Source organism: Oncorhynchus mykiss, chromosome 3 (assembly GCF_057628025.1).
Source record: "Oncorhynchus mykiss isolate SJ-2025 chromosome 3, ASM5762802v1, whole genome shotgun sequence".
Classification (NCBI taxonomy): domain Eukaryota; kingdom Metazoa; phylum Chordata; class Actinopteri; order Salmoniformes; family Salmonidae; genus Oncorhynchus; species Oncorhynchus mykiss.
In genome coordinates this window covers 13,884,520-13,911,151 of record NC_143024.1, presented here as the reverse complement: position 1 = coordinate 13,911,151, position 26,632 = coordinate 13,884,520, and the positions used below count along the sequence as shown (strand labels likewise).

Genomic DNA, 26,632 nt, shown 5'->3' with positions numbered 1-26,632 from the left:
GATCCTAACAACACCATTAAACAGAAAATAACTGATCCTACAACACCATTAAACAGAAAAAAAATGATCCTAACAACACCATTAAACAGAAAAGAACTGATCCTAACAACACCATTAAACAGAAAATAACTGATCCTACAACACCATTAAACAGAAAAAAAATGATCCTAACAACACCATTAAACAGAAAAGAACTGATCCTAACAACACCATTAAACAGAAAATAACTGATCCTACAACACCATTAAACAGAAAAAAAATGATCCTAACAACACCATTAAACAGAAAAGAACTGATCCTAACAACACCATTAAACAGAAAATAACTGATCCTACAACACCATTAAACAGAAAAAAAATGATCCTAACAACACCATTAAACAGAAAAGAACTGATCCTAACAACACCATTAAACAGAAAATAACTGATCCTAACAACACCATTAAACAGAAAATAACTGATCCTACAACACCATTAAACAGAAAATAACTGATCCTACAACACCATTAAACAGAAAATAACTGATCCTACAACACCATTAAACAGAAAAGAACTGATCCTAACAACACCATTAAACAGAAAATAACTGATCCTAACAACACCATTAAACAGAAAATAACTGATCCTACAACACCATTAAACAGAAAATAACTGATCCTACAACACCATTAAACAGAAAAGAACTGATCCTACAACACCATTAAACAGAAAATAACTGATCCTAACAACACCATTAAACAGAAAATAACTGATCCTACAACACCATTAAACAGAAAAGAACTGATCCTACAACACCATTAAACAGAAAAAAAATGATCCTAACAACACCATTAAAAAGAAAAAAAATGATCCTAACAACACCATTAAACAGAAAATAACTGATCCTACAACACCATTAAACAGAAAAGAACTGATCCTACAACACCATTAAACAGAAAAGAACTGATCCTACAACACCATTAAACAGAAAATAACTGATCCTACAACACCATTAAACAGGAAAAAAATGATCCTAACAACACCATTAAACAGAAAATAACTGATCCTACAACACCATTAAACAGAAAATAACTGATCCTACAACACCATTAAACAGAAAATAACTGATCCTACAACACCATTAAACAGAAAATAACTGATCCTACAACACCATTAAACAGAAAATAACTGATCCTACAACACCATTAAACAGAAAAGAACTGATCCTACAACACCATTAAACAGAAAATAACTGATCCTAACAACACCATTAAACAGAGAAAACAACAGCTACTCCTCTCTCCTTTCTACCACCATGACCAGCAGCTACTCCTCTCTTCTTTCTACCACTATGACCAGCAGCTACTCCTCTCTCCTTTCCACCACTACGACGAGCAGCTACTCCGCTCTTCTTTCTACCACTATGACCAGAAGCTACTCCTCTCCCCTTTCTAACACCATGACCAGCAGCTACTCCTCTCTTCTTTCTACCACTACGACCAGCAGCTACTCCTCTCCCCTTTCTAACACCATGACCAGCAGCTACTCCTCTCTTCTTTCTACCACTACGACCAGCAGCTACTCCTCTCTCCTTTCTAACACTATGACCAGCAGCTACTCCTCTCTCCTTTCTAACACTACGACCAGCAGCTACTACTGTCTTCTTTCTACCACTACGACCAGCAGCTACTCCTCTCCCCTTTCTACCACTACGACCAGGCAACTACTCCTCTCTACGACCTTGCTCTCTCTAGCAGCTAACTCCTGGACCAATGGGAGTTCTGGTCAGCCAGGCTGAGACATAAGGCTCCATTCTCTCTCTCAGGCTTTATTTGCCGGAGCAAAGAGCCTGTTTAAAGACATCACACAGTGTGTGTGTGTGTGTGTGTGTGTGTGTGTGCGTGCGTGCGTGCGTGCGTGCATGTGTGTGTGTGTGTGTGTGTGTGCACGTGCTTGCGGTGAGTGCCCACAGAGAGGATAAGGAGGGTGATAGAGAGATGGGAGCATTTAGCAGTTTACCTCACCGAGGCACGCAGACTTAGAGTTGGAGAACAGTCAAACCAAGAACTGCACTTCCCCCCTCATACCTCACACTGTAGTGTAGGCCAATTAGAGACAGACTAGAAGGCCCCATGGAGGCCCACTGGCTCAGCAGATCTGGAGGTAACTGCTGCTGGAGGGTCATATTCTAGTCTGGTCTGTCTCTCTGCTACAACCCCAGAGGTCATATTCTTGTCTGGTCTGTCTCTCTATTACAACCCCAGAGGTCATATTCTAGTCTGGTCTGTCTCTCTACTACAACCCCAGAGGTCCTATTCTAGTCTGGTCTGTCTCTCATCAACAACCCCAGAGGTCATATTCTAGTCTGGTCTGTCTCTCTACTACAACCCCAGAGGTCCTATTCTAGTCTGGTCTGTCTCTCATCAACAACCCCAGAGGTCATATTCTAGTCTGGTCTGTCTCTCTGCTACAACCCCAGAGGTCATATTCTAGTCTGGTCTGTCTCTCATCAACAACCCCAGAGGTCATATTCTAGTCTGGTCTGTCTCTCTGCTACAACCCCAGAGGTCATATTCTAGTCTGGTCTGTCTCTCATCAACAACCCCAGAGGTCATATTCTAGTCTGGTCTGTCTCTCTACTACAATCCCAGAGGTCATATTCTAGTCTGGTCTGTCTCTCTACTACAACCCCAGAGGTCATATTCTAGTCTGGTCTGTCTCTCATCAACAACCCCAGAGGTCATATTCTAGTCTGGTCTGTCTCTCTACTACAACCCCAGAGGTCATATTCTAGTCTGGTCTGTCTCTCTGCTACAACCCCAGAGGTCATATTCTAGTCTGGTCTGTCTCTCTACTACAACCCCAGAGGTCATATTCTAGTCTGGTCTGTCTCTCTACTACAACCCCAGAGGTCATATTCTAGTCTGGTCTGTCTCTCTGCTACAACCCCAGAGGTCATATTCTAGTCTGGTCTGTCTCTCTACTACAACCCCAGAGGTCATATTCTAGTCTGGTCTGTCTCTCTGCTACAACCCCAGAGGTCATATTCTAGTCTGGTCTGTCTCTCTGCTACAACCCCAGAGGTCATATTCTAGTCTGGTCTGTCTCTCATCAACAACCCCAGAGGTCATATTCTAGTCTGGTCTGTCTCTCTACTACAACCCCAGAGGTTATATTCTAGTCTGGTCTGACTCTCTACTACAACCCCAGAGGTCATATTCTAGTCTGGTCTGTCTCTCTACTACAACCCCAGAGGTCATATTCTAGTCTGGTCTGTCTCTCTACTACAACCCCAGAGGTCATATTCTAGTCTGGTCTGTCTCTCATCAACAACCCCAGAGGTCATATTCTAGTCTGGTCTGTCTCTCTACTACAACCCCAGAGGTCATATTCTAGTCTGGTCTGTCTCTCTGCTACAACCCCAGAGGTCATATTCTAGTCTGGTCTGTCTCTCTACTACAACCCCAGAGGTCATATTCTAGTCTGGTCTGTCTCTCTACTACAACCCCAGAGGTCATATTCTAGTCTGGTCTGTCTCTCTGCTACAACCCCAGAGGTCATATTCTAGTCTGGTCTGTCTCTCTACTACAACCACAGAGGTCATATTCTAGTCTGGTCTGTCTCTCTGCTACAACCCCAGAGGTCATATTCTAGTCTGGTCTGTCTCTCTGTTACAACCCCAGAGGTCATATTCTAGTCTGGTCTGTCTCTCTACTACAACCCCAGAGGTCCTATTCTAGTCTGGTCTGTCTCTCATCAACAACCCCAGAGGTCATATTCTAGTCTGGTCTGTCTCTCTACTACAACCCAAGAGGTTACATTCTAGTCTGGTCTGACTCTCTACTACAACCCCAGAGGTCATATTCTAGTCTGGTCTGTCTCTCGACTACAACCCCAGAGGTCATATTCTAGTCTGGTCTGTCTCTCTACTACAACCCCAGAGGTCATATTCTAGTCTGGTCTGTCTCTCATCAACAACCCCAGAGGTCATATTCTAGTCTGGTCTGTCTCTCTATTACAACCCCAGAGGTCATATTCTAGTCTGGTCTGTCTCTCTACTACAACCCCAGAGGTCATATTCTAGTCTGGTCTGTCTCTCTGCTACAACCCCAGAGGTCATATTCTAGTCTGGTCTGTCTCTCATCAACAACCCCAGAGGTCATATTCTAGTCTGGTCTGTCTCTCTACTACAACCCCAGAGGTCATATTCTAGTCTGGTCTGTCTCTCTATTACAACCCCAGAGGTCATATTCTAGTCTGGTCTGTCTCTCTACTACAATCCCAGAGGTCATATTCTAGTCTGGTCTGTCTCTCTACCACAACCCCAGAGGTCATATTCTAGTCTGGTCTGTCTCTCTATTACAACCCCAGAGGTCATATTCTAGTCTGGTCTGTCTCTCTACTACAACCCCAGAGGTCATATTCTAGTCTGGTCTGTCTCTCTACTACAACCCCAGAGGTCATATTCTAGTCTGTCTCTCTACTACAACCCCAGAGGTCATATTCTAGTCTGGTCTGTCTCTCTGCTACAACCCCAGAGGTCATATTCTAGTCTGGTCTGTCTCTCTACTACAACCCCAGAGGTCATATTCTAGTCTATTCTGTCTCTCTGCTACATCCCCAGAGGTCATATTCTAGTCTGGTCTGTCTCTCTACTACAACCCCAGAGGTCATATTCTAGTCTGGTCTGTCTCTCTACTACAACCCCAGAGGTCATATTCTAGTCTGGTCTGTCTCTCTACTACAACCCCAGAGGTCATATTCTAGTCTGGTCTGTCTCTCTACTACAACCCCAGAGGTCATATTCTAGTCTGGTCTGTCTCTCATCAACAACACCAGAGGTCATATTCTAGTCTGGTCTGTCTCTCTATTACAACCCCAGAGGTCATATTCTAGTCTGGTCTGTCTCTCTGCTACAACCCCAGAGGTCATATTCTAGTCTGGTCTGACTCTCTACTACAACCCCAGAGGTCATATTCTAGTCTGGTCTGCGAACATGTTTGCCAAGTCAGCTCTCTGCTAACCATTGGCTAGGCCTGGTCATTGCGTTACACACGAACACACACACACGCCCGGGCGCATACACACACACACACAAAACCACTGCTAAGATCACTATTCTGCTCTGCAAACACCTCAGGGATTTTAATGAGGTTTTATTTTCCTTATAGTAAGTTAAAGATCTACTTGACATTTTTTCCCTAGTTTCAAAATTCCTCTGGTTCTTTCTGAACGTTTTTGATCTGGAGAGCTGGGTGTCTATGGAAGTACGGCCAAGTAGGTCAGAAAAAAATGAAACGAATGAAAATGATCCGTCCTCTGAGGGATGACTGGATCTGATGGGAAACAGTGTATCTGAGGCCTTCAACGGGGCTGGGACTCCTGGAGGTTTAACACAGCTGACTTCTAACTGGCTGTCAAAAAGTTAACAAACACACCAACAACGTAGAAAAAAAACATTTCTGGCTTCTAAACATTTGCCTTGAAGCCAGGATCGGAATGTTAAAAAGTGTGAGCTTTATGTGTGCTTATAGCAGCTAGCTAGACTACATAACATAAGAGAAAAACACGTATTTTCTAATGCATTTCACATGTTGAATCTATTACGTGCTCAATAACAGCACCTTGTGTGATCTTTCTGTGTCAAACCAGTAAAATAAGTTCTTGAGGATTTACACATTTACTAATCAGGTGTCAATCACTGTCACACACCCACGTAAAAACAACACCAGGGCCAACGCCTAAATGTTCCCAGAATTCCACCCAGAATTCCATATGGCCCTATTCGCAAAACATCAGACAGACACTCCCCAGGAAGGTTTAGTCAGGCTCCCACTGCTCTATCCATGTAACCATTACCTTAGTCAGGCTCCCACTGCTCTATCCATGTAATCATTACCTCAGTCAGGCTCCCACTGCTCTATCCATGTAATCTGTACCTCAGTCAGGCTCCCACTGCTCTATCCATGTAATCATTACCTCAGTCAGGTTCCCACTGCTCTATCCATGTAATCATTACCTCAGTCAGGCTCCCACTGCTCTATCCATGTAATCATTACCTCAGTCAGGCTCCCACTGCTCTATCCATGTAACCATTACCTCAGTCAGGCTCCCACCGCTCTACCCATGTAATCATTACCTCAGTCAGGCTCCCACTGTTCTACCCATGTAATCATTACCTCAGTCAGGCTCCCACTGTTCTACCCATGTAATCATTACCTCAGTCAGGCTCCCACTGCTCTATCCATGTAATCTGTACCTCAGTCAGGCTCTCACTCCTCTATCCATGTAATCATTACCTCAATCAGGCTCCCACTTCTCCATCCATGTAATCTGTACCTCAGTCAGGCTCCCACTTCTCCATCCATGTAATCTGTACCTCAGTCAGGCTCCCACTTCTCCATCCATGTAATCTGCACAAATATTCCCGGGACCTCAGCATCTCTCACACCACATTATGGCCAGGTGCCACAGTCAATTACAATCACTAACTGAGATTACAGCAGAGAGAGCAGGGTTAGAGATGGTGCCGAGGATTGGGAGTCATAATCCCACTGGGTAGTTCCATGGTTCCATCCAGCCGGCCTCCAGCCCTCCACAACTCAGGGTGTGGAAGTGATTATAGCCCCTAAGCTCCTGTGACATGGATATCTCCAGGCTTTTTAAACACTCTGTCTGTCAGAGGGTCATACTTTCATCAGGTTGGAAAGACACTAGGCATGACACAGGTGGCTCTGGAATGTTGCTTATAACCTGGAACCTCCAGAGGTGGAAAAAGTATCCAATTGTCAAACTTGAGTAAAAGTAAAAATACCTTAATAGAAAATGAAATGAAAGACACCTAGTAAAATACTACTTGAGTGAAAGTCTAAAAGTATTTGGTTTTAAATATACTTAAGTATCAAAAGAAAATGTCATTGTTAAAATATACTTAAGTATCAAAAGTAGAAGTAACTACTCTACAATTCCTCATATAAAGCAAACCAGACAGCATAGTTTTCTTGTTTTTTTTGTTTACACACGAAGTATGTGTTTAGTGAGTCCGCCAGATCAGAGGCAGTAGGGATGACTGGGGATGTTCTCTTGATACGTGTATGAATTAGACCATTTTCCTGTCCTGCTAGGCATTCAAAACGTAACGAGTACTTTTAGGTGTCAGGGAAAATGTATGGAGTAAAAAGTACATCATTTTCTTTAGGAATGTAGAGAAGTAGAAGTAAAAGTAAAAGTTGTCAAAAAGATCAATATTAGAGTAAAGTACAAATACCCCAAAACACTAATTAAAACTATTTGTACTTAAGTACTTCACACCACTGGTAACCTCTATTGTTAGAACCTCTATGGTAGACAAAGGGACTTTCTCCTTCAGAATGAGATATACATGTTGAACCTGGAGAAGTGTTGCTGTTCTAACCTCCAGTATAGCACAGTGGCCAGTCTCAGGTCTGTTGCTGTTCTAACCTCCAGTATACCACAGTGGCCAGTCTCAGGTCTGTTGCTGTTCTAACCTCCAGTATAGCACAGTGGCCAGTCTCAGGTCTGTTGCTGTTCTAACCTCCAGTATAGCACAGTGGCCAGTCTCAGGTCTGTTGCTGTTCTAACCTCCAGTATAGCACAGTGGCCAGTCTCAGGTCTGTTGCTGTTCTAACCTCCAGTATAGCACAGTGGCCAGTCTCAGGTCTGATGCTGTTCTAACCTCCAGTATAACACAGTGGCCAGTCTCAGGTCTGTTGCTGTTCTAACCTCCAGTATAGCACAGTGGCCAGTCTCAGGTCTGTTGCTGTTCTAACCTCCAGTATAGCACAGTGGCCAGTCTCAGGTCTGTTGCTGTTCTAACCTCCAGTATAGCACAGTGGCCAGTCTCAGGTCTGTTGCTGTTCTAACCTCCAGTATAGCACAGTGGCCAGTCTCAGGTCTGTTGCTGTTCTAACCTCCAGTATAACACAGTGGCCAGTCTCAGGTCTGTTGCTGTTCTAACCTCCAGTATAGCACAGTGGCCAGTCTCAGGTCTGTTGCTGTTCTAACCTCCAGTATAACACAGTGGCCAGTCTCAGGTCTGTTGCTGTTCTAACCTCCAGTATAGCACAGTGGCCAGTCTCAGGTTTGTTGCTGTTCTAACCTCCATTATAGCACAGTGGCCAGTCTCAGGTCTGTTGCTGTTCTAACCTCCAGGATAGCACAGTGGCCAGACATTTAGACCAAGGCAGTAAGCTCAACTACAGCAGTACTTTGACTGGGGTTTTGAAAGCATGTCTGCATTCCAAATGGCACTATATTCCTTGTTTAGTGCACAATTCAGTCCAGAGCCCTATAGGCCCTAGTCAAAGTGTTGCACTATTTACGTAATAGGGAACCATTTTGGATGCAGACATATTACTATAACAGCAGCTGGAATGTGTAAACAGCAACAAACTCCGGGTAAAATACAGATTTCTTTCTACGTAGGGAATTAATAATATATTACAAAGTTGAAGTTGAGTTGCTGAAATATCCCATACTGCAAAAACACTGAGAAAGAAAATAAACCCAAATGGAACAAGTGAAGGTGAAATACCTCATCAGGCCTTTTTACAAGCCGAATAATCATAAAGAATCAACAACAGTGCACAGCGTGGGGTTGTGAACTTGGTCACATCCACTCCATAAAAAGCCAGCAGGCAGAATTACCCTGCTATTACAAATAATACCAGGCCGCCTTCCCCTAAACCCCCTCAATCCCCCTCTACACCCCCCGGCCTTCTCAGACACACTGTGTAGGTTTAATGACACACATCCATACCAGACAGAGACAGTTGGCACGGCGATGCCCCTGGCAGCCTCCCCCTTTGACGAGAGAAGAAGCAGACCACTTTAACCTCACAAGGCTCTCTCTTGACTTCAATAAGCCTCCCAATGACTTTTGATGAAACTGGGAAATGAGAGTAGTGTCTCGGGTCCAATGGAAACACCGAGCCCAGTGAACAGCCTATGAACACAAATACATCCATAGATGCTTGTGGTCTGGCCGACCAGGAAGTCTCATGCCAACTGTGGGTTGGTCTCACATCGACTGAGAGCTGTGCGGAACATGGATGTCATACCAACCCAGTGCAGGGTAGAGCTGAGCAGGTAAACCCAGATGGACTGAATAAAAGAACATGGAGGTGGACACTGTACTCAAATAAATACTGTACTTTCATATTATAAAGACAGATTCAAGCCACACATTTATGTGTATATAGGATAGGAATCATTATTCGGCTGAACTTGAGCAAGATGATCTCAAATGCAAAGTCCTGTTCATTCAACCCTTGTGCTGTCAAAATACAGTACATGTTTTTGAAGATAAATAACTTTGAGATAAAATACTGGCCTATTTACAAATACAGATTGGATTTGATACTGTACATTGGATATTATATTGTAAACGTAATAATAAAAAAAAAATGTAATAATAGAGTAATGATGTAATAATGTATTCTGTGAGTGATGATGTAGGCTGTAGTTGTGTTTTGTTGTGATGTAATAATAGAGTAATGATGTAATAATGTATTGTGTGATGTATTGTGTTAGTGATGATGTAGGCTGTAGTTGTGTTTTGTTGTGATGTAATAATAGAGTAATGATGTAATAATGTATTGTGTGATGTATTCTGTGAGTGATGATGTAGGCTGTAGTTGTGTTTTGTTGTGATGTAATAATAGAGTAATGATGTAATAATGTATTGTGTGATGTATTGTGTTAGTGATGATGTAGGCTGTAGTTATGTTTTGTTGTGATGTAATAGAGTAATGATGTAATAATGTATTCTGTGAGTGATGATGTAGGCTGTAGTTGTGTTTTGTTGTGATGTAATAATAGAGTAATGATGTAATAATGTATTGTGTGATGTATTGTGTTAGTGATGATGTAGGCTGTAGTTGTGTTTTGTTGTGATGTAATAATAGAGTAATGATGTAATAATGTATTGTGTGATGTATTGTGTTAGTGATGATGTAGGCTGTAGTTGTGTTTTGTTGTGATGTAATAATAGAGTAACGATGTAATAATGTATTGTGTGATGTATTGTGTTAGTGATGATGTAGGCTGTAGTTGTGTTTTGTTGTGATGTAATAATAGAGTAATGATGTAATAATGTATTGTGTGATGTATTGTGTTAGTGATGATGTAGGCTGTAGTTGTGTTTTGTTGTGATGTAATAATAGAGTAATGATGTAATAATGTATTGTGTGATGTATTCTGTGAGTGATGATGTAGGCTGTAGTTGTGTTTTGTTGTGATGTAATAATAGAGTAATGATGTAATAATGTATTGTGTGATGTATTGTGTTAGTGATGATGTAGGCTGTAGTTGTGTTTTGTTGTGATGTAATAATAGAGTAACGATGTAATAATGTATTGTGTGATGTATTGTGTTAGTGATGATGTAGGCTGTAGTTGTGTTTTGTTGTGATGTAATAATAGAGTAATGATGTAATAATGTATTGTGTGATGTATTGTGTTAGTGATGATGTAGGCTGTAGTTGTGTTTTGTTGTGATGTAATAATAGAGTAATGATGTAATAATGTATTGTGTGATGTATTCTGTGAGTGATGATGTAGGCTGTAGTTGTGTTTTGTTGTGATGTAATAATAGAGTAATGATGTAATAATGTATTGTGTGATGTATTGTGTTAGTGATGATGTAGGCTGTAGTTGTGTTTTGTTGTGATGTAATAATAGAGTAATGATGTAATAATGTATTGTGTTAGTGATGATGAAGGCTGTAGTTGTGTTTTGTAATGATGTAATAATAGAGTAATGATGTAATAATGTATTGTGTGATGTATTGTGTTAGTGATGATGTAGGCTGTAGTTATGTTTTGTTGTGATGTAATAGAGTAATGATGTAATAATGTATTGTGTGAGTGATGATGTAGGCTGTAGTTGTGTTTTGTTGTGATGTAATAATGTATTGTGTGATGTATTGTGTTAGTGATGATGTAGGCTGTAGTTGTGTTTTGTTGTGATGTAATAATAGAGTAATGATGTAATAATGTATTGTGTGATGTATTGTGTTAGTGATGATGTAGGCTGTAGTTGTGTTTTGTTGTGATGTAATAATAGAGTAACGATGTAATAATGTATTGTGTGATGTATTGTGTTAGTGATGATGTAGGCTGTAGTTGTGTTTTGTTGTGATGTAATAATAGAGTAATGATGTAATAATGTATTGTGTGATGTATTGTGTTAGTGATGATGTAGGCTGTAGTTGTGTTTTGTTGTGATGTAATAATAGAGTAATGATGTAATAATGTATTGTGTGAGTGATGATGTAGGCTGTAGTTGTGTTTTGTTGTGATGTAATAATAGAGTAATGATGTAATAATGTATTGTGTGATGTATTGTGTTAGTGATGATGTAGGCTGTAGTTGTGTTTTGTTGTGATGTAATAATAGAGTAATGATGTAATAATGTATTGTGTGATGTATTGTGTTAGTGATGATGTAGGCTGTAGTTGTGTTTTGTTGTGATGTAATAATAGAGTAATGATGTAATAATGTATTGTGTGATGTATTGTGTGAGTGATGATGTAGGCTGTAGTTGTGTTTTGTTGTGATGTAATAATAGAGTAATGATGTAATAATGTATTGTGTGATGTATTGTGTTAGTGATGATGTAGGCTGTAGTTGTGTTTTGTTGTGATGTAATAATAGAGTAATGATGTAATAATGTATTGTGTGATGTATTGTGTTAGTGATGATGTAGGCTGTAGTTGTGTTTTGTTGTGATGTAATAATAGAGTAATGATGTAATAATGTATTGTGTGATGTATTGTGTTAGTGATGATGTAGGCTGTAGTTGTGTTTTGTTGTGATGTAATAATAGAGTAACGATGTAATAATGTATTGTGTGATGTATTGTGTTAGTGATGATGTAGGCTGTAGTTGTGTTTTGTTGTGATGTAATAATAGAGTAATGATGTAATAATGTATTGTGTGATGTATTGTGTTAGTGATGATGTAGGCTGTAGTTGTGTTTTGTTGTGATGTAATAATAGAGTAATGATGTAATAATGTATTGTGTGATGTATTGTGTTAGTGATGATGTAGGCTGTAGTTGTGTTTTGTTGTGATGTAATAATAGAGTAACGATGTAATAATGTATTGTGTGATGTATTGTGTTAGTGATGATGTAGGCTGTAGTTGTGTTTTGTTGTGATGTAATAATAGAGTAATGATGTAATAATGTATTGTGTGATGTATTGTGTGAGTGATGATGTAGGCTGTAGTTGTGTTTTGTTGTGATGTAATAATAGAGTAACGATGTAATAATGTATTGTGTGATGTATTGTGTTAGTGATGATGTAGGCTGTAGTTGTGTTTTGTTGTGATGTAATAATAGAGTAATGATGTAATAATGTATTGTGTAATGTATTGTGTGAGTGATGATGTAGGCTGTAGTTGTGTTTTGTTGTGATGTAACCGTTTGAACCCTGTTTGAACCCCAGGAAGAGTAGCTGCTGCCTTGGCAGTAATTGGGATCCTAAGAAATACTAAATACAAAAAAAATCTAAGTGAGGGCTTCGTTATCAAGAACGCTGGAAGTACAACTAATCCTGAGGTGAGGAGGTGATTACCCATGATTCTTCATGCCCAGTGTCCACTGTTCTTAAAGCCGGGTGTACACTACACAACTTTTCAAATTGAATAGAATAGAATAAAACTTTAGCTCAAACTTTTTTTGTTATCACCTTCCATTAAAACAATCACATACACTCTCACATCATACACATACATTCTCACATCATACACTCTCACATCATACACATACACTCTCACATCATACACATACACTCTCACATCATACATTCTCACATCATACATTCTCACATCATACATTCTCACATCATACACATACACTCTCACATCATACATTCTCACATCATACACTCTCACATCATACACATACACTCTCACATCATACACATACACCTTCACATCATACATTCTCACATCATACATTCTCACATTACACATACATTCTCACATCATACACATACATTCTCACATCATACATTCTCACATCATACACATACATTCTCACATCATACACTCTCACATCATACACATACGTTCTCACATCATACACATACACTCTCACATCATACACATACACTCTCACATCATACATTCTCACATCATACATTCTCACATCATACATTCTCACATCATACACATACATTCTCACATCATACACATACATTCTCACATCATACACATACATTCTCACATCATACACTCTCACATCATACACATACACTCTCACATCATACACATACATTCTCACATCATACACATACACTCTCACATCATACATTCTCACATCATACACATACACTCTCACATCATACACTCTCACATCATACACATACATTCTCACATCATACACATATGTTCTCACATCATACATTCTCACATCATACATTCTCACATCATACACATACATTCTCACATCATACACATACACTCTCACATCATACATTCTCACATCATACACATACACTCTCACATCATACACATACATTCTCACATCATACACTCTCACATCATACATTCTCACAGCATACACATACACTCTCACATCATACACATACATTCTCACATCATACACTCTCACATCATACACATACACTCTCACATCATACACATACATTCTCACGTCATACATTCTCACATCATACACATACATTCTCACATCATACACATACATTCTCACATCATACACATACATTCTCACATCATACACATACATTCTCACATCATACACATACATTCTCACATCATACATTCTCACATCATACACATACATTCTCACATCATACACATACATTCTCACGTCATACATTCTCACATCATACACATACATTCTCACATCATACACATACATTCTCACGTCATACATTCTCACATCATACACATACACTCTCACATCATACACTCTCACATCATACATTCTCACATCATACACATACACTCTCACATCATACACATACACTCTCACATCATACATTCTCACATCATACATTCTCACATCATACACATACACTCTCACATCATACACATACATTCTCACATCATACACATACACTCTCACATCATACATTCTCACATCATACATTCTCACATCATACACATACATTCTCACATCATACATTCTCACATCATACACATACACTCTCACATCATACACATACATTCTCACATCATACACATACATTCTCACGTCATACATTCTCACATCATACACATACATTCTCACGTCATACATTCTCACATCATACACATACACTCTCACATCATACACATACACTCTCACATCATACACATACACTCTCACATCATACATTCTCACATCATACACATACACTCTCACATCATACACATACACTCTCACATCATACATTCTCACATACATTCTCACATCATACACATACACTCTCACATCATACACATACACTCTCACATCATACACATACACTCTCACATCATACATTCTCACATCATACATTCTCACATCATACACATACACTCTCACATCATACACATACATTCTCACATCATACACATACACTCTCACATCATACACATACACTCTCACATCATACACATACACTCTCACATCATACATTCTCACGTCATACATTCTCACATCATACACATACATTCTCATATCATACATTCTCACATCATACACATACGTTCTCACATCATACACATTTAAACCAGTCAGTCCATCATGTTGCATACTAACAACATAGAGGACATGAATACATTCACTCACAGCCGACCGTTGTCCCAACTTCACTAGATAGATAAGTACATATACTGATACAATTTACTTCTCATTTATGAGTCCAACAGCACAAAGAACGAAGGAATGTTTGAACATGTTCTTCCTGCCACGGGCAAATCCTAACATCACTGAGCCTCTCACATTAAACGTTGGTCTTCCCTGTAGTTTTTTGTCTTGCCAACGTAGTGGTGCGCACACTAAACGATGTGGTACACCTGGTAGTGAGGATTCTCCATCCCACGCTGTCTCGCCAAAACAACGATGTGACGATGTGATTACATTTAACTTAGCTACAACGAGCTGTGGTTCAAAGCAGCCTCAGAAACGTTTTCAGTCAGACATTCACTCTTGCCATACAGAGTGTAAATATCTAGCCAACATTTTGGATTTAATAACATTACTTGTGAACTTCAGACCTGTAATGATTCGACACTTTTGCTTTGAGGCAAGTACAAACACATACTAGTAGTAGTCATGGCTCCTGCTGGAGAGTCGACACATTCTGGATGATGTGAAACAATGTCATCATCTCACTGAATTCTTCTCTGGCGAGCTCTCATTGGCTATTGTTGATCAGCGTTCTCAAAACGTGTCGTTGCACAGCTCACACTACAAGAACATCAACGGGATGTCTGGGACTGCTCAAAGACAAGATTGGTAGCCCTCAGATTGCGTCTCTGACCCGCTCACATGAAACAAGCATCGTGACGGCCGCGCCTCCCGAGTAGGGGATTTTGTCTCCGATCTCCAAAAGTTGACGGGGACGGCCAAATCTGGGCCAAAATTGTGTAGTGTACAGCCGGCTTAAGTTGTTCAGGTGTCATCACTGCTCTCTTCATCTGCCAAACAGAGAGACCAGGGATGCATAAATAACATGAATAACAACAAGACTCAGGTCAAATGCAGTGTACTACACAAGGAATAGGGTGCCATTTGGGATGTCAGCCAGGTATTTTAAGTGACATGGGTGGAGGAATACCTTGTAAACTCTATGGCAATTGTAGGGTTGAAAAACAACCAACCAATAACATCCCTACTTTGCCACTTCGATAAGTGTTGGCACCCACATCCAGGGCCTTCAAGATGTCCACCCAGACATCACTGAGAACCCTCTGAAGGAATGACAAGATACCCACCCAGACATCACTGAGAACCCTCTGAAGGAATGACAAGATGTCCACCCAGACATCACTGAGAACCCTCTGAAGGAATGACAAGATACCCACCCAGACATCACTGAGAACCCTCTGAAGGAATGACAAGATACCCACCCAGACATCACTGAGAACCCTCTGAAGGAATGACAAGATGTCCACCCAGACATCACTGAGAACCCTCTGAAGGAATGACAAGATGTCCACCCAGACATCACTGAGAATCATCTGAAGGAATGACAAGATACCCACCCAGACATCACTGAGAACCCTCTGAAGGAATGACATGATGTCCACCCAGACATCACTGAGAACCCTCTGAAGGAATGACAAGATGTCCACCCAGACATCACTGAGAACCCTCTGAATGAATGACAAGATGTCCACCCAGACATCACTGAGAACCCTCTGAAGGAATGACAAGATGTCCACCCAGACATCACTGAGAACCCTCTGAAGGAATGACAAGATACCCACCCAGACATCACTGAGAACCCTCTGAAGGAATGACAAGATGTCCACCCAGACATCACTGAGAACCCTCTGAAGGAATGACAAGATGTCCACCCAGACATCACTGAGAACCCTCTGAAGGAATGACAAGATACCCACCCAGACATCACTGAGAACCCTCTGAATGAATGACAAGATGTCCACCCAGACATCACTGAGAACCCTCTGAAGGAATGACAAGATACCCACCCAGACATCACTGAGAACCCTCTGAAGGAATGACATGATGTCCACCCAGACATCACTGAGAACCCTCTGAATGAATGACAAGATACCCACCCAGACATCACTGAGAACCCTCTGAAGGAATGACAAGATGTCCACCCAGACATCACTGAGAACCCTCTGAATGAATGACAAGATGTCCACCCAGACATCACTGAGAACCCTCTGAAGGAATGACAAGATACCCACCCAGACATCACTGAGAACCCTCTGAAGGAATGACAAATGGAATGTTCTGCACCAATGGCTGTTGACAATCGGCTGATACTGTATCAAACTACCTTAGATGTCAGAAAATGTGTGAGACAAAATACAGGAAGTGTTTCGTCTGAGTCTAACAGTTGGTCGACAACAGGCTCCATTGACTGACAAATGAATCATAAGGCTTTTGGTATTACTGTTGAAATCCCTTGTAGTTGAATCACAGGATTGGCCTTATTCCCTAGACTAGAGAGCGCTGGGCTCCAGGTGAGGTAAAGCCTGTCATCTTAGCTCGTCAACCCCCTCCGCTCCCCACACTCCACCCCGCCTACAGAGAGCAGTTTAAGGGCGGGACAGCTCAATTGGCTAAAACGGGGGGAGGCCAGGAAAAGGGATTATTTCAGTCATTCAACCTGAACGAGAATGGGTGTCATTGTGATCCTCATCACTGTAATAAAATCAAATTAGACTGGGGGAATATAGGGAGCAGGAAGGTATTTCAGGAAGGTATCCCCCAAGCAAGGGATTGAAATACCTTTTTTTCTCTCTCTTCTCTTCCTCAAAACAATGATGACATTGTATTGACCTGCTAGTTAGAGATGGAGGAATACCTCTGAACAGAACAGTTTCTCTCCCTCCCCCTCTCCCCCCCTCCCCTCCCTCCCCCTCTCCCCCCCTCCCCTCCCCTCTCCCCCCTCCCCCTCTGTGGGGGATTTTCAGAATCTTCTTTGTATTAACTACAGTACAGCACTGCTGTACAACAGACTTCAAGCCAGTCTTGAGTAATACATATTTATGGTTCATAACAGCTCATTGAAACCACAGAAAGGAACATGAAAAGGTATTCTTACTTAGACCACTGTAGCTTGGCTTGTTATGAATGCACCTGCAAGGTAGTGCTAGTCGTGCCTTCAATCAGAACCACTTTGGACTCAACCCAGCCTGAACTTCAATCAGCACCACTCTGGACACAATTCCAGCCTGATCTTCAAACAGCACCACTCTGGACTCAATCCGAGCCTGATCTTCAAACAGCACCACTCTGGACTCAATCCGAGCCTGAACTTCAATCAGCACCACTCTGGACACAATTCCAGCCTGATCTTCAAACAGCACCACTCTGGACTCAATCCGAGCCTGATCTTCAAACAGCACCACTCTGAACTCAATCCGAGCCTGATCTTCAAACAGCACCACTCTGGACTCAATCCGAGCCTGATCTTCAAACAGCACCACTCTGAACTCAATCCGAGCCTGATCTTCAAACAGCACCACTCTGGACTCAATCCAAGCCTGATCTTCAAACAGCACCACTCTGAACTCAATCCGAGCCTGATCTTCAAACAGCACCACTCTGAACTCAATCCGAGTCTGATCTTCAAACAGCACCACTCTGAACTCAATCCGAGCCTGATCTTCAAACAGCACCACTCTGAACTCAATCCAAGCCTGATCTTCAAACAGCACCACTCTGAACTCAATCCGAGTCTGATCTTCAAACAGCACCACTCTGAACTCAATCCGAGCCTGATCTTCAAACAGCACCACTCTGGACTCAATCCAAGCCTGATCTTCAAACAGCACCACTCTGAACTCAATCCGAGCCTGATCTTCAAACAGCACCACTCTGAACTCAATCCGAGTCTGATCTTCAAACAGCACCACTCTGAACTCAATCCGAGCCTGATCTTCAAACAGCACCACTCTGAACTCAATCCAAGCCTGATCTTCAAACAGCACCACTCTGAACTCAATCCGAGCCTGATCTTCAAACAGCACCACTCTGAACTCAATCCGAGCCTGATCTTCAAACAGCACCACTCTGGACTCAATCCAAGCCTGATCTTCAAACAGCACCACTCTGAACTCAATCCGAGCCTGATCTTCAAACAGCACCACTCTGAACTCAATCCGAGTCTGATCTTCAAACAGCACCACTCTGAACTCAATCCGAGCCTGATCTTCAAACAGCACCACTCTGGACTCAATCCGAGCCTGATCTTCAAACAGCACCACTCTGAACTCAATCCAAGCCTGATCTTCAAACAGCACCACTCTGAACTCAATCCAAGCCTGATCTTCAAACAGCACCACTCTGAACTCAATCCGAGCCTGATCTTCAAACAGCACCACTCTGAACTCAATCCAAGCCTGATCTTCAAACAGCACCACTCTGAACTCAATCCCAGACTGATCTTTTGAAGTGTAGAGAATATGACCTACCTTTTTTTACCTGTACAATACAAATATAAATGTGCTGGCGGTACAAGTTTTACAATACTGTACATATTCCTCAGTAAACATAATTTATAAGATTATACGTTTGTTTTCTTATTATGGAAAGACCTCATGAAATGGAGATATAAGGGCATGATCAGCTATTGAAATAGGTTGTTGAGACAGAGTGTTATGAAAGGCCTTACCCTCCCTCCTGAAAGCCCTCGAGTTCATCTCTCTGTTCTGCCAGGGTAGACTCCAAGTCCAGGTAGCTCCCATTTTGGGAGAGCTGGAGGGCACAGTCATCAAGCTAGATAGGAGATAAAGACAAAGATTGCATCATTAATAATTCCCGCTTCATACAACTAAAGTTATTATACAGCATAGCTATTATAGATTACCTAGCTACAACATATACAACTAAATAATGCAAGGCTAGTATCAAACTGTTGCATGTACGTCCACTATGAGGCAACATGGGAAAACATCAAATGACAAACCCCTTGATTTGGCCAATGTTAACGCCAGCCAATAGCACACAACTTAGCTATCCATGGACAAACCATGGTGCTCGGTTTCCCTCCAACTGCCCAGAGGAAAATTTAACTCAGTCAAAACAGGGTCTGTACGTAGGCTGGATGGATATAGCCGTCCATAGCTAACATGTCTGAGTCTGAGCTGCTCTAGACTGTCTAGGGAGTCTGAGTCTGTGCTGCTCTAGACTGTCTAGGCAGTCTGAGTCTGTGCTGCTCTAGACTGTCTAGGGAGTCTGAGTCTGTGCTGCTCTAGACTGTCTAGGGAGTCTGAGTCTGTGCTGCTCTAGACTGTCTAGGGAGTCTGAGTCTGTGCTGCTCTAGACTGTCTAGGGAGTCTGAGTCTGTGCTGCTCTAGACTGTCTAGGGAGTCTGAGTCTGTGCTGCTCTAGACTGTCTAGGGAGTCTGAGTCTGTACTGCTCTAGACTGTCTAGGGAGTCTGAGTCTGTGCTGCTCTAGACTGTCTAGGGAGTCTGAGTCTGTGCTGCTCTAGACTGTCTAGGGAGTCTGAGTCTGTGCTGCTCTAGACTGTCTAGGGAGTCTGAGTCTGTGCTGCTCTAGACTGTCTAGGGAGTCTGAGTCTGTGCTGCTCTAGACTGTCTAGGGAGTATGAGTCTGAACTGCTCTAGGCTGTCTAGGGAGTCTGAGTCTGAGCTGCTCTAGGCTGTCTAGGCTGTCTGAGTCTGAGCTGCTCTAGGCTGTCTAGGCTGTCTGAGTCTGTGCTGCTCTAGGCTGTCTGAGTCTGTGCTGCTCTAGGCTGTCTGAGTCTGAGCTGCTCTAGGCTGCCTAGGGAGTCTGAATCAGAGCTGCTCTAGGCTGTCTAGGCTGTCTAGGCTGTCTGAGTGTGCTACAGAGGGTAAATAAACCGTTTGAGAAGGAATCCATTTTCCTCCTGTTGTTGACCCTGCAGCGTTTGGTTTTCAGGTATAGTAGGCCTATACAGAGACAGACAACACAAGGCAGAGAGAAAACTATCATTGTTCTAGTTTGTCAAATATGCGCCGCTAACTAGCTGCATCGAGAGCGGTACCCACTACCCGCTGAAGAAAAACAACCAATGTGAAAATCCCAATACTAACTGTTTTGGAAATTACAATTGTGATTTGTCCCGGCTCTGATGTGGTTCCATTTCCTCCACTTGAATTACTGTAACTTAATTAAACATGGAGAAAGGGCAAAGGGAGGTTGCTAACTGGAAAATACATTATGGAGGGGAGCAGCTTTGATCTGTTCAGCCACTCGTGTTTGTTTTTGGCTGTACTGCAGCGCCCAAGGACTGTGTCAAGATGGAGAAGTGGAACAAAACATGTGGTCAGCTAAGATAACATACTGACTGACTGAAACTGTCTTGTCTCTTTCCTTTAAAGAGATATAAAGCAACAAAAAAAATATATATTATTGGAAACATTCTTCTCAAAGTTCTACCTGAAATATCACAGGCAGCACACAAGGCTGATCTGTTCAGGAGTGGACAGACACAGTGAAGAGCTACCTTTGGGAAAACAGACTACTTCAAGGCCTGGGATAAGTTGTCTTTAAGATGCTCTTACTGTAAGTCTGAGAGAGAGAGAGAGTTTCAGCAGATTACAGGACAGATTCAGCACTGACAGGATATACAGTGTTTGGTACAGGCCAAAGTTAGGCCTACTATATTTAGGTCCATGAGGAGCAGGCATGCCTTGAAGACCTATAGGATGGAATGGGTGTGACATGAAACTAAGCAGGACATGGAAAGGACTAAAAATTCTAATATCATCTATCCAGGGGTCTATCATCTATAAAGATACACTAGACATATCATCTTGGACTGACAGGATGACATAACAGAACAACATACAGTACAGGGGGATTGTTTCAGTCCAGTGTAGCACGTTGTGAGTCCACCTGTTCATACAACTGATACAGAAATATAGAACTACAGAAAATACATTGAGTTCCTCTCCTCTTAAGACTCTTAAGACACAGTAAACTCAGTATCAGGAGCTGAAATGGACAAAAACATGGGGCAGCAGTCAAAGCAGTAACCAGCAATTAGTGTGAATCCAAAAAATGCATTTCTCTACATAGAGGTTATGACACAAAACCTCAGCAAGTCAGGCCAGAGCAGACAGGCCGTACTAGTGAAGCACACACACACACACACACACACACACACACACACACACACACACACACACACACACACACACACACACACACACACACACACACACACACACACACACACACACACACACACACACACACACACACGGTCTCTTTTGGCTATAATAGACCTGATGGATTACAGATCACAGCCATAGTATCCAGGCCAGAAATGCCTTAGTGATCCACAGAAACGGTCCTTAATCCATGAACAGTGCTCATAGATTAACGGCAGAGGCAGGAGATGTGTTGTCCCCTGCCCAGCCCAGGATTTGAACCTGAGCAACAAGGCCCTGTGGTCCCAGAGTCCAGAGAAGTAACCACCAATCCTGCTCACAGTCTCACACTGAGGCCTGTCCTCTCCCTACCACCACACTGAGGCCTGGCCTCTCCCTACCACCACACTGAGGCCTGGCCTCTCCCTACCACCACACTGAGGCCTGGCCTCTCCCTACCACCACACGGAGGCCTGGCCTCTCCCTACCACCACACTGAGGCCTGGCCTCTCCCTATCACCACACTGAGGCCTCTCCCTACCACCACACTGAGGCCTGGCCTCTCTCTACCACCACACTGAGGCCTGTCCTCTCCCTACCACCACACTGAGGCCTCTCCCTACCACCACACTGAGGCCTATCCTCTCCCTACCACCACACTGAGGCCTGGCCTCTCCCTACCACCACACTGAGGCCTGTCCTCTCCCTACCACCACACTGAGGCCTGACCTCTCCCTACCACCACACTGAGGCCTGTCCTCTCCCTACCACCACACTGAGGCCTGGCCTCTCCCTACCACCACACTGAGGCCTGGCCTCTCCCTACCACCACACTGAGGCCTGGCCTCTCCCTACCACCACACTGAGGCCTGGCCTCTCCCTATCACCACACTGAGGCCTCTCCCTACCACCACACTGAGGCCTGTCCTCTCCCTACCACCACACTGAGGCCTGTCCTCTCCCTACCACCACACTGAGGCCTGGCCTCTCCCTATCACCACACTGAGGCCTCTCCCTACCACCACACTGAGGCCTGGCCTCTCTCTACCACCACACTGAGGCCTGTCCTCTCCCTACCACCACACTGAGGCCTCTCCCTACCACCACACTGAGGCCTATCCTCTCCCTACCACCACACTGAGGCCTGGCCTCTCCCTATCACCACACTGAGGCCTCTCCCTACCACCACACTGAGGCCTGGCCTCTCCCTACCACCACACTGAGGCCTGTCCTCTCCCTACCACCACACTGAGGCCTGGCCTCTCCCTATCACCACACTGAGGCCTCTCCCTACCACCACACTGAGGCCTGGCCTCTCTCTACCACCACACTGAGGCCTGTCCTCTCCCTACCACCACACTGAGGCCTCTCCCTACCACCACACTGAGGCCTATCCTCTCCCTACCACCACACTGAGGCCTGGCCTCTCCCTACCACCACACTGAGGCCTGTCCTCTCCCTACCACCACACTGAGGCCTGTCCTCTCCCTACCACCACACTGAGGCCTGTCCTCTCCCTACCACCACACTGAGGCTTGTTCTCTCCCTACCACCACACTGAGGCCTGTCCTCTTCCTACCACCACACTGAGGCCTCTCCCTACCACCACACTGAGGCCTGACCTCTCCCTACCACCACACTGAGTCCTCTCCCTACCACCACACTGAGGCCTGTCCTCCCCCTACCACCACAATGTGGTTCATCGGCCAGAGAGGCAGGCAGTTAGGCAGTGACAGCTACAAATAAAGAACATACAATTCTCCAATTCAAAATGCATCTCACCCTCAATGTCTTCCTGCAGCTGCGTTGTTGTGGGTGTAGAGGCTGACAAGGGGAAAACATACCCCATGTTTGGGATTGATAAATAACTCACTTATCAGCGCTGCATGTGAAAAATGTTTAACACTATTTATTTGTGGGGGGAATGAACAATTGGAAACTTTTGTGTGCCCTTTACTTGAGGGTTTCAGTTGGAACCAGTGAACGTTTTGATGGCACTGCCTCTACATCAAGTCTGGGCAGAGGTCCAACCTTATTTCTGTCTACGGTGGATATGTTGTCTGTGGTCTCTTTCCCAAGACAGTGGAATTAGCACGCTCTTTAAAATACACTATACACATGAGAGAGACCACAACAGTAATCTTCTGTCGAGCATGCAAGGGATGAGCCTGAACAAGGAGCTACAGTAGCTCTGTGTGAATGCAGAACTCTATGCTCCGAAACACAGAGAAACTTGGAGACTGACAGGCCAAACCTCAACTGTACATAACAATGAGTAATACAGTCCACCCACAGAACAAACCTAGATTTTACAGCATTTAGCAGAACTTGTTATTATGAGCCCCTGGAATCTCTCTGGAATAATTAGCAGGAAGGCAATCTTCACAAAAAAAGTGAATTTGTTAAAGAGTGTGTACATCTTTCAAAGACTGACGGTCCTGCGTTCCTCTCTGCCCTCGAATAACGTTGAGGTGTGTCACAGCGGATGCTTTCTGGCATTCCAAATAAATTGACCCTGACCCCTCGGAGTATTTTAGAGAGGCAGGAAAATATCAGAAGCGACTTGACTATGTTCCTTTGAACTATTGCTTTTGCACAGTATGTTCACTGTTGTGAACCTTTTCATTGGGCAGTACATCTGTGATGAACTGTGGCATAGGGTGCATCCCAAATGCCACCCTATTCCCTTTATAGTGCACTTCCTTTGAAGAGAACTCTGGCACAAAGTAGTGCACTATAGGGAACATGGTGCCATATCAAATCAAATCACATTTGATTGGTCCCATACACATATTTAGCAGATGCTATTGCAGGTGTAGTGAAATGTGTGTGTTCCTAGCTCAAACAGTGCAGTAATATCTAAGGATACACAACAATACACACAAATCCCCAAAATTAAGAAATACAGAAATATTAGAAAGAGCAATGTCAGAATCCAGAATATAAATAAAGATGTATATCTTGGTGTGTACAGACAGTATGGACAGTATATGAATAGAAAAGGTGTGTACAGTAGTAGTTATATAGGATGAGCCTGAACTAGAATACAGTATAAACATATAAAGTGGCTAAAACAGTATGTAAACATTAATAAAGTGACCAGTGTTCCATGACTCTGTACATAGGGCAGCAGTCTCTAAGGTGCAGGGTAGAGTATCGGGTGGTAGCCAGCTAGTAACAGTGACTAAGTTCAGGGCAGGGTACTGGGCGGAGGCCTGCTGGTGGTGACTATTTAACAGTCTGATGGCCTGGAGATAGAAGCTGTTTTTCAGTCTCTCGGTCCCAGCTTTGATGCACCTGTACTGTCTCCTCCTTCTAGATGGTAGCGGGGTGAACAGGCCGTAGCTTGGGTGGCTGAGGTCCTTCATGATCCTCTAGATGGTAGCGGGGTGAACAGGCCGTAGCTTGGGTGGCTGAGGTCCTTCATGATCCTCTAGATGGTAGCGGGGTGAACAGGCCGTAGCTTGGGTGGCTGAAGTCCTTCATGATCCTCTAGATGGTAGCGGGGTGGTTGAAGTCCTTCATGATCCTCTAGAAGGTAGCGGGGTGAACAGGCCGTAGCTTGGGTGGCTGAGGTCCTTCATGATCCTCTAGATGGTAGCGGGGTGGTTGAAGTCCTTCATGATCCTCTAGAAGGTAGCGGGGTGAACAGGCCGTAGCTTGGGTGGCTGAAGTCCTTCATGATCCTCTAGATGGTAGCGGGGTGGCTGAAGTCCTTCATGATCCTCTAGAAGGTAGCGGGGTGAACAGGCCGTAGCTTGGGTGGCTGAGGTCCTTCATGATCCTCTAGATGGTAGCGGGGTGAACAGGCCGTAGCTTGGGTGGCTGAGGTCCTTCATGATCCTCTTGGCCTGACTGTGACACCAGGTGCTGTAGGTGACCTGGAGGGCAGGCAGTGTGCCCCCGGTGATGCGTTGGGCTGATTGTGGGACACAGCCCTAGCATACTGAATGCACTCTGTCTATTCACAGTCTGCCTAGTCGTCCAAAAGCAAAATACATTATGCGATGAAATCCTGAGTCAGGCCATGCCTCGTACGTTCTGTTCTATCTAACTCTGATCAAGTATGTTCAGTGGTATCTACACAAAGAGGATGCTGAGTGCTCTTTGAAGGTTAGACTTTGTGTATAAGTAAAATAAGGCAATCAATGCTCGTGCACAAAGAGATTGTAAATCCAACACAAACTGAATATGATACTGATTGTGTGTGAATGCTCACAGGGCATTGCCTAATGGAGCTGATTGTCAATGTCAGCAATGAGAAAGACCAGGCAGGCAGGTCCCCATGGCATCATCATCTCTAGGCAGACGTCTGCACTACTTCTCCCCAGAGAGACACCAGTCAGCCAGGTTGGAACTGACAGGAGCAGGAGAGGGAGGGAGCAAGTCTGGGACAACAGCAGCATCTGCTAGTGTGCTGTCCTGTCTGGCTCCCCTGGTACCATGTGTTAGCACTGGGCTATTAATACCAGTCTGTACACCCACTCTCAGTCATCCCCAGATGTAGCGGGGTAGGGAGGCAACCCTGTGAGACACAGGCGGTCAATGGTATGACTGTGCAATTGGGAACTTGCATTTCTGTCTTAATGTGTTTGTACGTGTGTTTACTGGTGTCTATGGAAGTAAATACCAACCAATAACTCACTGAAGACAGGTGGATGTGAAAATGTTAAACACAAAGCGTAGAAAACGTTCAGGTTTCAACATAGACATAAAGGATACGTTCTCCCCTTTTAGACAGTCCTCTGGTATCTGCCTGGGCTCTAATGGACAACTACAGCTTCTGCTGTCTGGTTAGCCAGTTGAAGCTAACCGCTAGTGCATCAGTTAGTTCACAGGCAGGGCATCACAGAGCC

The 26,632-nt window shown here is 43.5% G+C and overlaps 1 protein-coding gene across 5 annotated transcripts in view; it reads right to left on the bottom strand.

Moving 5' to 3' along the window:
* Positions 1-26,632, bottom strand: part of fhod3b (formin homology 2 domain containing 3b) — a 230,504-nt gene that overhangs the window by 199,739 nt on the left and 4,133 nt on the right. For all 5 annotated transcript variants that reach the window (XM_090221319.1, XM_090221324.1, XM_090221328.1 and 2 more), the window contains exon 2: positions 19,308-19,411. In XM_090221319.1, coding sequence (XP_090077445.1) covers positions 19,308-19,411 — 104 coding nt within the window. The remainder of the gene's footprint in view (positions 1-19,307; positions 19,412-26,632) is intronic.